The sequence below is a fragment of the Taudactylus pleione genome, unplaced genomic scaffold (assembly GCF_031769625.1).
Source record: "Taudactylus pleione unplaced genomic scaffold, aTauple2 ptg000524l, whole genome shotgun sequence".
NCBI classification, from domain to species: Eukaryota; Metazoa; Chordata; class Amphibia; order Anura; family Myobatrachidae; genus Taudactylus; species Taudactylus pleione.
The window spans coordinates 17,768-33,223 of record NW_028284926.1 but is presented as its reverse complement, the minus strand read 5'-3'; the positions used below and the strand labels follow the sequence as shown (position 1 = coordinate 33,223).

General features: G+C 47.0%; 1 protein-coding gene across 1 annotated transcript in view; it reads right to left on the bottom strand.

The window, feature by feature from the left end:
* The window catches only part of LOC148501220 (nudC domain-containing protein 1-like), a gene marked incomplete at its 5' end in the record, with an annotated part of 152,873 nt that extends 139,514 nt beyond the window's left edge, over positions 1-13,359 (bottom strand). Inside the window, one exon of the mRNA XM_088450789.1 lies at positions 13,183-13,359. Within this exon, the coding sequence (XP_088306915.1) occupies positions 13,183-13,359 (177 nt within the window). The remainder of the gene's footprint in view (positions 1-13,182) is intronic.
* Positions 13,360-15,456: the final 2,097 nt, after the last annotated feature.

The following is a 15,456-nucleotide window of genomic DNA, read 5'->3' as shown; positions in this document are numbered from 1 at the left end:
CCCGCCCGCAGCCTAAAGGCAACACAGTTTTGTCAACAAGCCCAAGGCAGGATCAGGATAGGAGAGCAGGAAGACTGGTACACTGAAGAATCACACTCTCACACAGAGAAGCAAACAAGTGACCAAGAGAGAAACCCATAGAAGCCAGGTGCGTCAGGGCCGGTGCCCTGTGGACCCTATGGACTTCGAAGAAAGAGTTAAAGCAGTTTGTTCATGGGCGGGGACGCTCCTGAGCTGAAAGGAGAAACCGGCGTCCATCCTGAGAGCCAAATGTATTAAAGGCATAGAACCTAAGAAAGATGTGGACAGAAGACCACGTGGCGGCCTTGCATAGTTAAATCGGCAAACGCGCCACGGCGGGCTGCCCGTGAGGGAACCACAGGGTGAGTAGAATTAGCAGATACTGTAGCCGGCACAGGAAGGCCAGCCTTCATGTAAGCCTGTGAGATAGTTATGCAAAGCCATCTGACCATAGTCTATTTGTTAGCTGGCCATCTCTGCTTGTGGAATCCATATAGGACAAAGAGGGAATCCGTTTTCCTGATGGAACCAGTACGGTCTACATAGATCTTCAGAGCATGGACCACATCCAAGGAGGCCTCACTTGCCGAGAGGTCTGGTGATTGAAAGGCCGGAACTATAATTTCCTCACTAATGTGGAAACGAGAGACCACCTTGGGAAGGAAGAAAGGGCGTGTGACCCTAAATCCGATACCCTACAGGCAGATACTATAGCCAGTTAAAAAGAGTCTTCGCAGTGAGCCATTTGACGTCTACCGAGTCCAGGGGTACAAATGGAGGTTCCTGAAGTGCGTGGAGAACCACTGACAAATCCCACAGGAGGGACAAAGGGAGGTTGTAAATGGAGAACACTCTGCAGGAAGGTGTGAACATCCAGCAGTGGAGCAATTCTGCGCTGGAACCAGATGGACAAAGCAGAAACGTGGACGAGGCCAGGCAGAGTCCGAGATCCAATCCAGCTTGAAGAAAGGCAAGGATTCTAGTAACCCTAAAAACCTGAGGGTCATAGTTTCTGGTAGCACACCACTGGAAATATGTATGCAACACCCGATGATAAATCCGGGCAGAGGCCGGCTTACGCGCTCTGAGCATGGTCTGGACCACAGAGTTAGAAAACCATTTAGACCTTAGGATAGATGTCTCAACAGCCATGCCGTCAAAGACAGACGGACCCGGTCCGGATGTAGACAGTGACCCTGAGACAACAGTTCCAGTCATTGAGGAAGTTGGAGAGGAGCATCTATGAAGATCCTTTAAGATCAGAGTACCAATGGCGTCTGGGCCAAGCCGGAGCTACCAACAGGACCGTGCCTCCTTCTTGCTTGAACTTACAAAGAACCAGAGGGAGACTGGTGGGAAGAGGTATGCCAAATGGAAGTTCCACTTCAATGACAACGCATCCATGAAGGCTGCTTTGGGGTCCCTTGTCCTGGACCCGTACACTGGAAGCTTGTGGTTGTGTCGTGAGGCCATGAGGTCCACGTCCGGTACACCCCATTTGTCCACTAGGAGCTGAAAGACTTCTGGGTGTAGAGACCACTCCCCTGCGTGCACGCCGTGACGGCTGAGGAAATCTGCTTCCCAATTGAGAATCCTCTGGATAAATACTACGGAGATGGCTGGGAGATGGCGTTAGGCCCATGTGAGAATGCGGGACACTTCTGTCATTGCTGACCGACTTAGAGTGCCTCCCTCGTGATTGAGGTAGGCCACTGCCGTGGCTTAGTCAGCCTGTACTTGTACTGGCCTGCCCTGAAGAATATCCTGAGCCAGAGTGAGGGCTCTGTAGATGGCTCAGAGTTCTAGGACGTTGATTGGCAAGATCGCCTCGGCTGGTCTCCAGCGTCTTTGGAAGAAGTGCTGGTCGGTCACTGCGCCCCACCCATGGAGGCTTGCCTCCGTGGTGAGGAGTACCCATACCGGGATCCAAAAGGGCTTACCCTTATTTAAGTGGGATGTCTGTAGCCACCAGGAGAGGGACAGGCGAACCTCCGGAGAGAGGCCAATCGTCTGGGATCTGATAAGATGGGGCAGCCTATTCCACCTGGAGAGGATCAGGTGTTGTGAATTGACACTCGGCGACTGAGGCGTAACCTGCGCACTCGGTGTGGTAGTGCGGAGATTTTGTCTGCTGTCAAGAAGATTCTCTGAGCTTGAGAATCCAGGAAGGCTCCCAGAAGCGCCATTCTTTGAGAAGGGGTCAGGGAAGACTTTTTCCAGTTGATCAGCCAGCCGTGCGGTGAAGGACCTCTGGAGAGCTTGCTAAGAGCAAGAGATAATCTAAGTATGGGAGCAGTCTGATACCCAGACAACGAAGATGGGCCGCCATAATTGCCATGATCTTGGTAAAGACCATTGGAGCTGTAGAAAGCCCAAAAGGCAATGCTTGAAATTGGTAATGTTGCTGTGGGACAGCAAACCATCGATATCGTTGATGAGAGTAGGTAAGCATCCTGAAGGTCCAGAGACACCATAAAGTCCCTAAGTTCCATAGTCAGGACAACAAAGCTTAGGGTTTCCATATGAAACCCGGGCATCTTGTTAAAGACTTGAGAATGAGGATAGGCCGATAAGACCCATTGGGCTTCTGAACCAAGAAAAGGGTAGAATAATAACCTGTCCCTCGCTGTGACGACAGGACTAGAATTATTACCCCTCAGAGCAGCAAGGACTGAATGGCCGACTGGAGGAGCCGGGCCTTGCTTGGGTCTGAGAGAGGGCTTGTGCAAAAGAACTGCTGGGGTGGTCGCCTCTGGAATGAAAGGGCGTACTCGAGAGAGACCACTTCTTGTACCCAGGCATCTGTGGTGGTTTGACACCAGCACTGGGTGAACTGAAGAAGTCGGCCTCCCACCCTGGGGAAGGCCTGCCCCATCAGGCAGAAGGCTTGTCCTCAGATTTGGTTGCTGGACGTCTAGTAGCCCAGGCCTGCTTGGGTTTAGGCTTGGAGGTCCTTGCAGATGCCGACTGTCATGGAAAGGACTTCGCTTTTCCCTGAGGACAAAAGTACCGAAAGAACAACATGCGGGGCCTTGTAGAAGCTGCAGAAGGCAAGAAAGCCGTTTTAGAAGCTACAAAGGTAGTCACAACCTTGTCCAATTCTTGGCCAAACAGGATTTGTCCAAAGTAAGGCAGAGACTCCAAGGCCTTTTTAGAGTCAGAGTCGGCCTTCCATGAACGTAGCCAAATGATACGGCGGGCCACCACCGAAGTAGCTAATGCCCTGGAAGCTAGGTGACCAGTATCCAAAGCTGCTTCTCCTAAAAGGAGGCTGCATCCCTAATGTGCGAGATGCAGGACAGCTGTTCCCGAGAAGTATCAGAGGGAAATGTGTCCTCTAGGGCCTCTGCTCAGCTCTCAATGGCTTTTGCCACCCAGGCGGTTGCCATGGCAGGACGAGTAATAGCTCCTCTAAGAGAATACAGGAGCTATTACTTTAGGGAATATGCTGTATAGATAGGTAAGATAGAGTTGTTAACCAAGGGTGTCATGTGGGAATCTACCGCTGGGAGAACTTACCAGCTGGCGCAATCAGATGCTGGAATAGGCTAAAAAGAAACTTTTTATTAGGCGGATTCCAAGCTTCACTCATTAGGTCAGAAAGCTGATCAGAGTGAAGGAACTCCAGCAAAACCACCGTTTGTCGTTTAAAAAGTGGTTCTTTTGCCCTAGGAGTGGGCTCTGCATCTTCTATTTGAAGAATTGATTTAACAGCTCTCACTACTACAGGCATAATCAATTTAGATTGATTGCGGCTCCTTCTTCCCTGAGGGGGAGTCAGAGAGGGAGAGGTCTGCATCTTCTGCCTCCCCAGATGATAACTCAGAATCAGAGTGCGGGGTAGACTGGGAAGATAGCACAGCACGCTCAGTAGCTTTACTGGGTAAGGCCTCTCCCTTTGCAACATGTGTTGAAAAGCTGAAGAGGTAGCCGCCAAACTCTGCACTGAGGTAGAAAGTAAGTCTACACAGGGAGGGGGCAAAGGAGGCATTGCAGGGATTACCTGATGTGGGAATACATAGGGGTAGCAACCAAAGTGGCCGCTAGGTGGTCCGCAATCTTTGCCAACACCTGTGAAAAGGAAGACCAGAGGGGCTCCGGAGGGGGGGCTGCAGGGGCCGACAGGCCAGGTGAAGTTTAACAAGATGCACACATACCATCTTGAAGTAAATCCTCTGGGGATAAACCTACCAAACAAGACTTACAGGAAACCAGGGTAGGAGCAGTAGCCTGCTTGTTACTCTTGCCTTTGCTAGACATAGCTGCAAGGATAGTATAACACACAATATGGCACAGTGCAGTGAGCAACACATATATATGTACGATATGGCACAGTGCAGTGCGCAACACAGGTATACAGTATGTGACAGCCTTCAGAAATACAAGCAGATGTGAAGTACAGTGAACCCCTAAACACCAGTATGCCAGGGTTACTGTGAAAGATAAATGGAAAGCTGACAATAAAAAGCCAGACAACAGAGCTAGCATAAGTCACATACATTTATGCTGATCGCAGTGACATGTATTGTAACTGCAATGGGCACTAATATCAATTACACAGACCGTAGTGGCTGGTAGGAAATAACGCTATATAACCTGAACATAGTTGAGGTATATATTGAGCCTGCATGTGGCTTGCTTGTTACCAGTGGAAAATGGCTGTCGGAGGTCTCTGAGGAGGGGGAGGGGGGGCAGCTCAGAGGTGGCAAGACCGCAGAGCAACGGCACTCTGAGCTGGGGGAGGGGCTGCAGGGAGAGAGCTGACCTCCCCTGTGCTGACATTAACCACCAGTTCCCTGGCCTATATGTGCCAGTAACGTATGCCCTGGTGGTCTAGTGGAGTCTCGGGCAGACCGGTGTCCACATAAGCGCCTCCGCTCTGTCTCCGGAGGTGAGACTGCCAAGACCGCCTTACCTGTCCCCTTGCGCTGCAGTCTGTGTACCGAGGAGGCACGCTAGCCAGGTCCCCGGGTGCCCTGTCGAGTGTACCTAGCCTGTGGCCAGAGTCGAGGCACCGCGGAGGGGTGATGAAGCAGCATCGCAGACATCCAGAGGACTGTCTAGCGCTGCTTGCACTGTTACAGTAAAGTAAAATAAATAAAATCATAAAAATAAAGCTTGGGCTGCTTAAAAGCAGCCCCACTGTTCTAACGGTGATCCAGCTCCTGCCGGACACCAACGAAACTGAGTTGCCTTCAGGCTGTGGGCAGGATATAGGGGGAAGGACCGGAGCATCCGGCGACAGAAAAAGCTTTGCAATTGGTGTCCGGTCCTCCAAGTACAACCTACACCCCACTGTCTCCCTGTGGAGCCCTATGGACCATGAAGAAGAAATTCTTTTATTTACACATAAGGCTATTAACCAAACCACACCAACATACATCTCTTCACTTATCTCCTAATCTCTCGTAACCCGACCACTCCGCACTGCACAAGATCAGCATCTCTCATCCACACCCATTACTTGCTCCCATTCATGGTTATAGGACTTTTATCAGGCTACACCCACTCTGTGGAATGACCTCCCACGCACAATAAGGCTTTCCTCTAGTCTCCAAACCTTCGGCGTTCCCTGAAAACTCACCTCTACAGACAGCTCATCATATCCCAGAACCACCCACATAACCTCCATGAACTATCCTACCCAATTATATCCCACTCTATCCAGCCCACACATAATCTCCATAAGCTATCCTACATATATACATCCCCTCTATACAGGACACACATATCCTCCATAAGCTATCCTACCCAATTACATCCCCACTATACAGCCCACACATATCCTCCATAAGCTATCCTACCCAATTACATCCCCTCTATACAGACCACACATATCCTCCATAAGCTATCCTACCCAATTACATCCCCACTATACAGCACACACATATCCTCCATAAACTATCCTACTCAATTACATCCCTACTATACATCCCACACATAACCTCCATAAGCTATCCTACCCAATTACATCCCCTCTATACAGGACACACATATCCTCCATAAGCTATCCTACCCAATTACATCCCCTCTATACAGACCACACATATCCTCCATAAGCTATCCTACCCAATTACATCCCCTCTATACAGACCACACATATCCTCCATAAGCTATCCTACCCAATTACATCCCCACTATACAGCCCACACATATTCTCCATAAGCTATCCTACCCAATTAAATCCCCTCTATACAGCCCACACATAACCACCATAAGCTATCCTACCCAATTACATCCCCTATATATAGCCGACACATATCCTCAATAATCTATCCTACTCAATTACATCCCCTCTATACAGCCCACACACATAACCTCCATAAGCTATCCTACCCAATTACATCCCCACTATACAGTAAACACATATCCTCCATAAGCTATCCTACCCAATTACATCCCTTCTATACAGCCCACACATATCCTCCATAAGCTATCCTACCCAATTACATCCCCTCTATACAGCCCACACACATATCCTCCATAATCTATCATACCCAATTACATCCCCTCTATACAGCCCACACACATATCCTCCATAAGCTATCCTACCCAATTACATCCCCTCTATATAGCACACACACATAACCTCCATAAGCTATCCTACCCAATTACATCCCCTCTATACAGCCCACACACATATCCTCCATAAGCTATCCTACCCAATTACATCCCCTCTATACAGCACATACATATCCTCCATAATCTATCCTACCCAATTACATCCCCTCTATACAGCACACACATAACCTCCATAAGCTATCCTACCCAATTACATCCCCACTATACAGTACACACATAACCTCCATAAGCTATCCTACCCAATTACATCCCCACTATACAGCCCACACATATCCTCCATAATCTATCCTACCCAATTACATCCCCACTATACAGCACACAAAGGGCCTGATTCAGAGCCGCTCGTAAGCGGCCGCTCGTTCGCTCCGAGCGATGTTCGCACAACTGCGCATGCGTATGGGTTGTAATACGCATGCGCGAACCAGTCATTGTGATCGGAAATTGTGTGCTCGCAAAATAGCGAATGCCTGCTATTTTGAGTGACAGGATGAGGCGTTTGTGGGTGGTAACAGGGGAAGGTGCTTGAAAACGGGGAGTGGTGATCCGAACGCAGGCGTGCCAAACGGTCCAAACAGGAAATTTAAGGGTGTGCATAATTAACAAAGCAGCGTCATCGACCACGTCACTTGGTTGTTTCTTAGCGTGAACTGTTCGCATGATTGCGGTAGGAAAATCCAACCACAAGCACTGCGAGCAGTTCAGACGCCTTTCGATGTACTCGATTAATCTAATAAATAGGGGAGATGACGTAGGATGAGAGCGGCCAGGGGGTGTTTTAAAAAAAATAGTGAGCGCATGTTTCGTTCGCTCGTTCAGACATAGAGGCCTCAACGGACCGCAAAGAGCGTGCGCTCAATTTAAATATCCGACCCCTTTTTCTAACCGAGCAAGCGCAAATAGCGTCCGGCTCTGAATCAGGCCCACATATCCTCCATAAGCTATCCTACCCAATTACATCCCAACTGTACAGCCCACACACATATCCTCCATAAGCTATACTACCCAATTACATCCCCTCTATATAGCACACACATATTCTCCATAAGCTATCCTACCCAACTACATACCCTGTGTAAAGCCCACACACATATCCTCCATAAGCTATAATACCCAATTACATCCCCTCTATATAGCACACACAGATCCTCCATAAGCTATCCTACCCAATTACATCCCCTCTATACAGCACACACATAACCTCCATAAGCTATCCTACCCAATTACATCCCCTCTATACAGCCCACACACATATCCTCCATAATCTATCCTACCCAATTACATCCCCTCTATACAGCACACACATATCCTCCATAATCTATCCTACCCAACTACCTCCCCTCTATACAGTACGCACATAACCTCCATAAGCTATCCTACCCAATTACATCCCCATTATACAGCCCACACATATCCTCCATAAGCTATCCTACCCAATTACATCCCATCTATACAGCCCACACATAACCTTAATAATCTATCCTACCCAATTACATCCCCACTGTACAGCACACACATATCCTCCATAAGCTATCCTACCCAATTACATCCTCTCTATACAGCACACACATAACCTCCATAAGCTATCCTACCCAAATACATCCCCTCTATACAGCACACACATATCCTCCATAAGCTATCCTACCCAATTACATCCCCTCTATACAGCACACATAACCTCCATAAGCTATCCTACCCAATTACATCCCCTCTATACAGCACACACATAACCTCCATAAGCTATCCTACCCAATTACATCCCCATTATACAGCACACACATAACCTCCATAATCTATCCTACCCAATTACATCCCCTCAATACAGCCCACACATAACCTCCATAATCTATCCTACCCAATTACATCCCCTCAATACAGCCCACACATAACCTCCATAAGCTATCCTACCCAATTACATCCCCTCTATACAGCACACACATATCCTCCATAAGCTATCCTACCCAATTACATCCCCTCTATGCAGCCCACACATATCCTCCATAATCTATCCTACCCAATTACATCCCCACTATACAGCACACACATAGCCTCCATAAGCTATACTACCCAATTACATCCTCTCTATACAGCACACACACATAACCTCCATAAGCTATCCTACCCAATTACATCCCCTCTATACATCCCACACATAACCTCCATAAGCTATCCTACCCAATTACATCCCCTCTATACAGCCCACACATAACCTCCATAAGCTATCCTACCCAATTACACCCCCTCTATACAGCCCACACATAACCTCCATAAGCTATCCTACCCAATTACATCCCCTCTATACAGCACACACATCTTCCATAAGCTATCCTACCCAATTACATCCCTCTATACAGCACACACACATATCCTCCATAAGCTATCCTACCCAATTACATCCCCTCTATACAGCACACACATATCTTCCATAAGCTATCCTACCCAATTACATCCCCTCTATACAGCACACACACATATCCTCCATAAGCTATCCTATCCAATTACATCACAAACATATCTTCCATAAGCTATCCTACCCAATTACCTCCCCTCTATACAGCACACACATATCCTCCATAATCTATCCTACCCAATTACATCTCCTCTATACAGCACACACATATCCTCCATAAGCTATCCTACCCAATTACATCCCCACTATACAGCACACACATATCCACCATAATCTATCCTACCCAATTACCTCCCCTCTATACAGCACACACATATCTTCCATAAGCTATCCTACCCAATTACCTCCCCTCTATACAGCACACACATATCCTCCATAATCTATCCTACCCAATTACATCTCCTCTATACAGCACACACATATCCTCCATAAGCTATCCTACCCAATTACATCCCCTCTATACAGCACACACATATCCTCCATAAGCTATCCTACCCAATTACATCCCCTCTATGCAGCCCACACATATCCTCCATAATCTATCCTACCCAATTACATCCCCACTATACAGCACACACATAGCCTCCATAAGCTATGCTACCCAATTACATCCTCTCTATACAGCACACACACATAACCTCCATAAGCTATCCTACCCAATTACATCCCCTCTATACATCCCACACATAACCTCCATAAGCTATCCTACCCAATTACATCCTCTCTATACAGCACACGCATATCCTCCATAAGCTATCCTACCCAATTACATCCCCAATATACAGCACACACATATCCTCCATAATCTATCCTACCCAATTACATCCCCTCTATACAGCACACACATAACCTCCATAATCTATCCTACCCAATTACATCCCCTCTATATACCGCACACATAACCTCCATAAACTATCCTACCCAATTACATCCCCACTATACAGTACACACATATCCTCCATAATCTATCCTACCCAATTACATCCCCACTGTACAGCACACACATATCTTCCATAAGCTATCCTACCCAATTACATCCCTCTATACAGCACACACAAATATCCTCCATAAGCTATCCTACCCAACTACATCCCCTCTATACAGCACACACATATCTTCCATAAGCTATCCTACCCAATTACATCCCTCTATAGAGCACACACACATACCCTCCATAAGCTATCCTATCCAATTACATCCCATATATACAGCACAAACATATCTTCCATAAGCTATCCTACCCAATTACCTCCCCTCTATACAGCACACACATATCCTCCATAATCTATCCTACCCAATTACATCTCCTCTATACAGCACACACATATCCTCCATAAGCTATCCTACCCAATTACATCCCCACTATACAGCACACACATATCCACCATAATCTATCCTACCCAATTACCTCCCCTCTATACAGCACACACATATCTTCCATAAGCTATCCTACCCAATTACCTCCCCTCTATACAGCACACACATATCCTCCATAATCTATCCTACCCAATTACATGTCCTCTATACAGCACACACATATCCTCCATAAACTATCCTACCCAATTACATCCCCACTATACAGCACACACATATCCACCATAATCTATCCTACCCAATTACATCCCCCGTATACAGCCCACACATGACTTTTATATATGTTTCTAATATACACTCACACATCCCGCTGACCAAAGGTCAACATTCCTGTGTGACTGGATCATATATAACCCACCAAGAACCTCTGCAATCTAGCTGGACCGCTATGTAATAAGTAGCACTTATCCTTGTGTATCACATTCCTATCTCCATGTAGATTGTAAGTTTGCGATTAGGTCCCTTTTATCTCCTTTGTCTATTTTATGACTGTTTTGTTCACCATTGTAAAGCGAATAGAATTTCCTGGATCTACATAAGTTAATAAATAAAATAATTTCTGCCTTATAACAATAGCAAATAACAGCTTTATTACTGGGATTGTTAATGTGCTCTCTTGAAGTAAGTAGAAATGAAAGGAAAATGCGTCATATAGAACAGCGCACGTTGGGTACGATGGCCATTACAACCCATGCCTTCTGTTTTCAGACCCTTTGTGAGGTGTTGTAAAAACACCAACACTGAGGGCAGTATGTATGATGCCCAAGCTGGCAGCAGCTTCTGTAAAGGTATAGAGATGTACGGGGGAAGAATAGGAATTATATATCCGACACAAGGGTTGAGTTCCGGTTGCTGCATTGGTCCTCTTCTTTCCCACCACCCCCAAATCCAAAGAGGCTCCCCTACTCCAATTACCTCTATGGCTCCTTGTGGGTGCTGGTACAGACTACATGGACAGACTTGCACAATAATGGTCAGGGATTATTTATATGCTGGTCATGGTTGAGCACATACCACCAACTTTTCATTGCAGTTGATCAAATTACCCCTCTCTAATAGAGCCAAATTGCCATATTCACCCAAACAGTGCCCATCTGAGCTACGACACACCAGTAGCTCAGCGTCTATGCCATGAATACTACCTCAATATTGCCACCATCATCTCGGTCACCTCTCCTGGCCCTTCCTCAGACTATACCCACATCTGGTAAGATGAGAGAACTTTATGTCTAGTGCCCATTGTACAGTGGATGCAGCTGTACCGCCTGTCTCTGTAGAGATTATTGAGCTCTATAATAAACACGAATGCTGTACTTCAGGCATGTCAAACTCAAAATACCAACCGGGCCGAATATTCAAGGTCTAAAGAGTGTGTGGGCCACAAGAAGAAAAAAAAAAGTCATATGCAATTTTGAAACGGTTATTATTAATAAAAACCAATGGTGCCCCCTGTAGTAGTGCCCCTTATGCAATGCCACTGTAGTTGTGCCCATTATGCAATGCCCCCTGTATAAAAGTCCCTTATGCAATGCCCCCGTATTAGAGCCTATAACGCAGTGCCCCCAGTAGTGTCCAATATGCTGTGTCCCCAGTAGTGCCCCTTATGCAATCCCCCAGTAATGCCCCTTATGCAATGCCCCCTGTATTAAAGCCTCTTACGCAGTGCCCCCAGTAATGCCCCTTATGCAGTGCCCCTTATTCAATGCCACATGTATTAGTGCCCCTTACACAGTGTCCCCAGTAGTGCCCCTTATGCAGTCCCCCCAGTAATGCCCCTTATGCAATGCCCCCTGTATTAGAGCCTCTTACGCAGTGCCCCCAGTAATGCCCCTTATGCAGTGCCCCTTATTCAATGCCACATGTATTAGAGCCCCTTATAGCCCCAGTATAGAACAGGCCCCACTCCCCTGTGCAGTACTTGGCTCTCTTCACGCTGGCCACTGCTCCCGCGTAGACGCTGCCGCTGACTGGATCTAACTAGATCCAGCAGGGCAGACACCTCTCATCATGAGTGACATCATGCCGTCACCCGCAAACTGCATCACTGGGAACGCTGACCTCTGAAGCGATCAGAGGTTACTTTAGTCTCTGATCGCTTCAGAGACCAGCGTTCCAAGTTTTAAATGGAGTAAACACAAATATTATGTGGCCCAGTCACCACTGCCACGATCGGAGCTGAGGGTGACTGGGCTGCATAATATATGCGTTTGGGCCCACACTATTGGGCCGCATAAAATGTGTATTTGGGCCGCGAGTTTGACACGCCTGCTGTACTTACTGAGAGCAGTCGCCACTGAAATACACAACGTGCCTCCCATAGGTCACACTGTCCGATATACATAGACCGCGGCACAACACTCGTCTTTCTCCCATCGTATACGTGGCCCAGGTCATGTGACTCTCTCACCAGTTCTACAAAGCGCCTCCATGAACCTTGGTCACACAAACCAGATTAGGAAACAAATAAGCGCATGTCGTCTCCACTTCTGGAATGAAAATTAAATATTAAAGCCAAAAAGTCCATCGATTTATAGAAATGTACTGGATATTAAATTTTTTTTATTTATTTTTTAATAAATTGTATTTTTCTTTTTGAATGGTCTTTTAAAAAAAAGGGACATTTAAAGCGATATAAAACGTTCACTCCCTAAACATGTATTATTTCTTTTATGTAGCTGAATAGAGCCACTGTCGAGTGAACGCAGGTATTACCGGTGTACGGGGGAGAAACGCGTTTGGCTTTCAGAAATCTCACATCAGAATGAAAGTGCAGCCGAAAATACCGCTTTGCAAATTACCTTTCTTTTCCCCCTCGTCCATTCTCTCTTCCTCGGGCTGATTCAGCTCACATCCAATGAAGCTGAAGGGCTTGTAAGAGAGGATTAGCAGCCCCTTTCCGTCCAGTTCAATAGCCGCGTAATGCGGGACGGATTTGCCGTGAAGCATCCTGCGTTTCACGATTTCACACGTGCTGCCTGTGAATACAGAAAGAGACACATTGTGCAGAGTCGCCTTCAAATCAAACTGAACAACCCCATTACAGCCGCGCCAGCTTTAGGCAAATTGCTCAATTACAAACACTGGTGTTGGCAGCAAAAACTCATTTGGCCTTAAGATTGCAGCAAAATTGCAGTTTGCCACATAATTGCCAGTCAAACCTCCTGCTGTGAGAGTCAGTGTATTTCTGGAGGGAAATGAGAATCAGAGAACTACAGAGGGGTTTCCTCATATTACGTGGTATTCACCGGGAATCTGTGAGGCGGAGATACGAGCTCTGTGAGGATGGTTAGCTCTGAACGTGCGTGCATGTTACAGCTTCCCAACACAAGGGGGCGCTGAGGCATACTGGTAAAGGAGCCCACACACTGAACGACTCGCAAATGATGCAATATCGTTAACGATTTCCCCTGAACTCCCCAACATTTCCCTAGCAGTCCTGGACTGACGATATCGCGCATAAAGTGTTCATTTCATTCAAATCGCGCAAAATATCTGACAGTGTGTGGGCACCTTAAGGGTTGCCCGATGTAGAGATAGGTCTGACACAGTTACACACAAAAAGTTATTTTAACGAAAAAAACGAAAAACAAAACATATCTAAGTGTAATATTAGAGGGACTTCATTCACAGTCGGTCGTAAGCGGCCGCTCGGTCGGACCCAGCGATGTTCGCAAAACAGCGCATGCGCAAGTTTCGCAATGCACGTGCGCAAACTAGCTGTTGCGATCGGAAATTTCTCACTCCTTCAACTTGGCCAGGTCGTTAGTTTGAGTGACAGGATGAGGCGTTTGTGGGTGGTAACAGGGGAAGGTGCTTGTGAACGGGGGAGTGGAGATCCGAATGCAGGCGTGCCTGACTATGCAAACGGCGTTTTATGGGAGTGCATAATTAACTAAGTAGTGTCATGGCACATGTGACATGGGAGGTTTTTACACTGACTTGATCGTAGTTCTTAAGAGAGGGTATGGTCAACCTTAAGCTCTACGACCAGCTCCGATGGTTGCCGATGGTCTCGATTAATCCTTATATGCCCGGAGATGACGTGTATTGCGAACGAGAAGAGGGCGTCTTTTTAGTCTTACAGCCGCATTCTCCTCTCGTTCGTCCAGCTAACGATCCCATCTTAACGGCGCGACTTGCGAGCGCTTCATTTGCATATCCGGCCCCTTTTCCCTTACGACCGAGCGGCCGACTCTGAATGAGGTCCAGAGTCTCTAAATGTGTTCCACTGCCTTCTTTAAAAGTGCCCATAAAATAAAAAAATAAAAAAAACTATTTTATTCAGACCTGCCATGACCACTTTGGCCCTGCTCACCCGTTTGTGAAGGGTTTAGCCTGAGAAGCCCTAATGACAAAAGAGGTTCCCCACAATACGGTTGACCCAGTATTTGACTGCTGCATATAAAATGATAATAAACCACAACCCACCACTAGGTCTTTAAAGACAGGCACTGCCCATTCCTGGGGGGAGGGGGAGGGGGGAGCTATTTCCACTGGGTATTTATATAATTTTTTTTTCTCTTTTGAATTTAAATGCAATGTCCCAGTTGAAGCTGTTTGCTGGTCTCTGCCACCTCCATGCATGTATAAAATTAGGCCGTTTCACGATAATAAGGCTCTCTGGTAGCTCGCTAAAGAGGGAACTTCTGCTCAGATTCAGATATATATACGCTAACGCCATCACAGCTGTAAAATTCTACGCAGCGGATGTACGAAAATAGGCAAGTGTCGCAGTCGTCTGGATTTGTATAGAGACACCTTTCCGGCGGCTATGCAGCATGGTCGCGCAAAGTGGTCGCAGGAACTGAGACGCCAGAACCATTTTTTCTGATGTGTCAAATGTAGAACGATGTGAGAAAGTAGCGCAATAGCACAGTATTAACGCCATTTCAGAGGCGTGCATAATTTAGACGCAGCATCATAATACACGTCACATGGCTGAATCACACACTGAAGCACTCGCAGTGCTTGCGGTAGGGTATGGTCAGTCTGACAAAGCTGTTTGACACAGGGAAACGCGTTAGACAGACTCAGGGACTGATTCAGGGACTGATTCAGACCCGCTCGCAAGC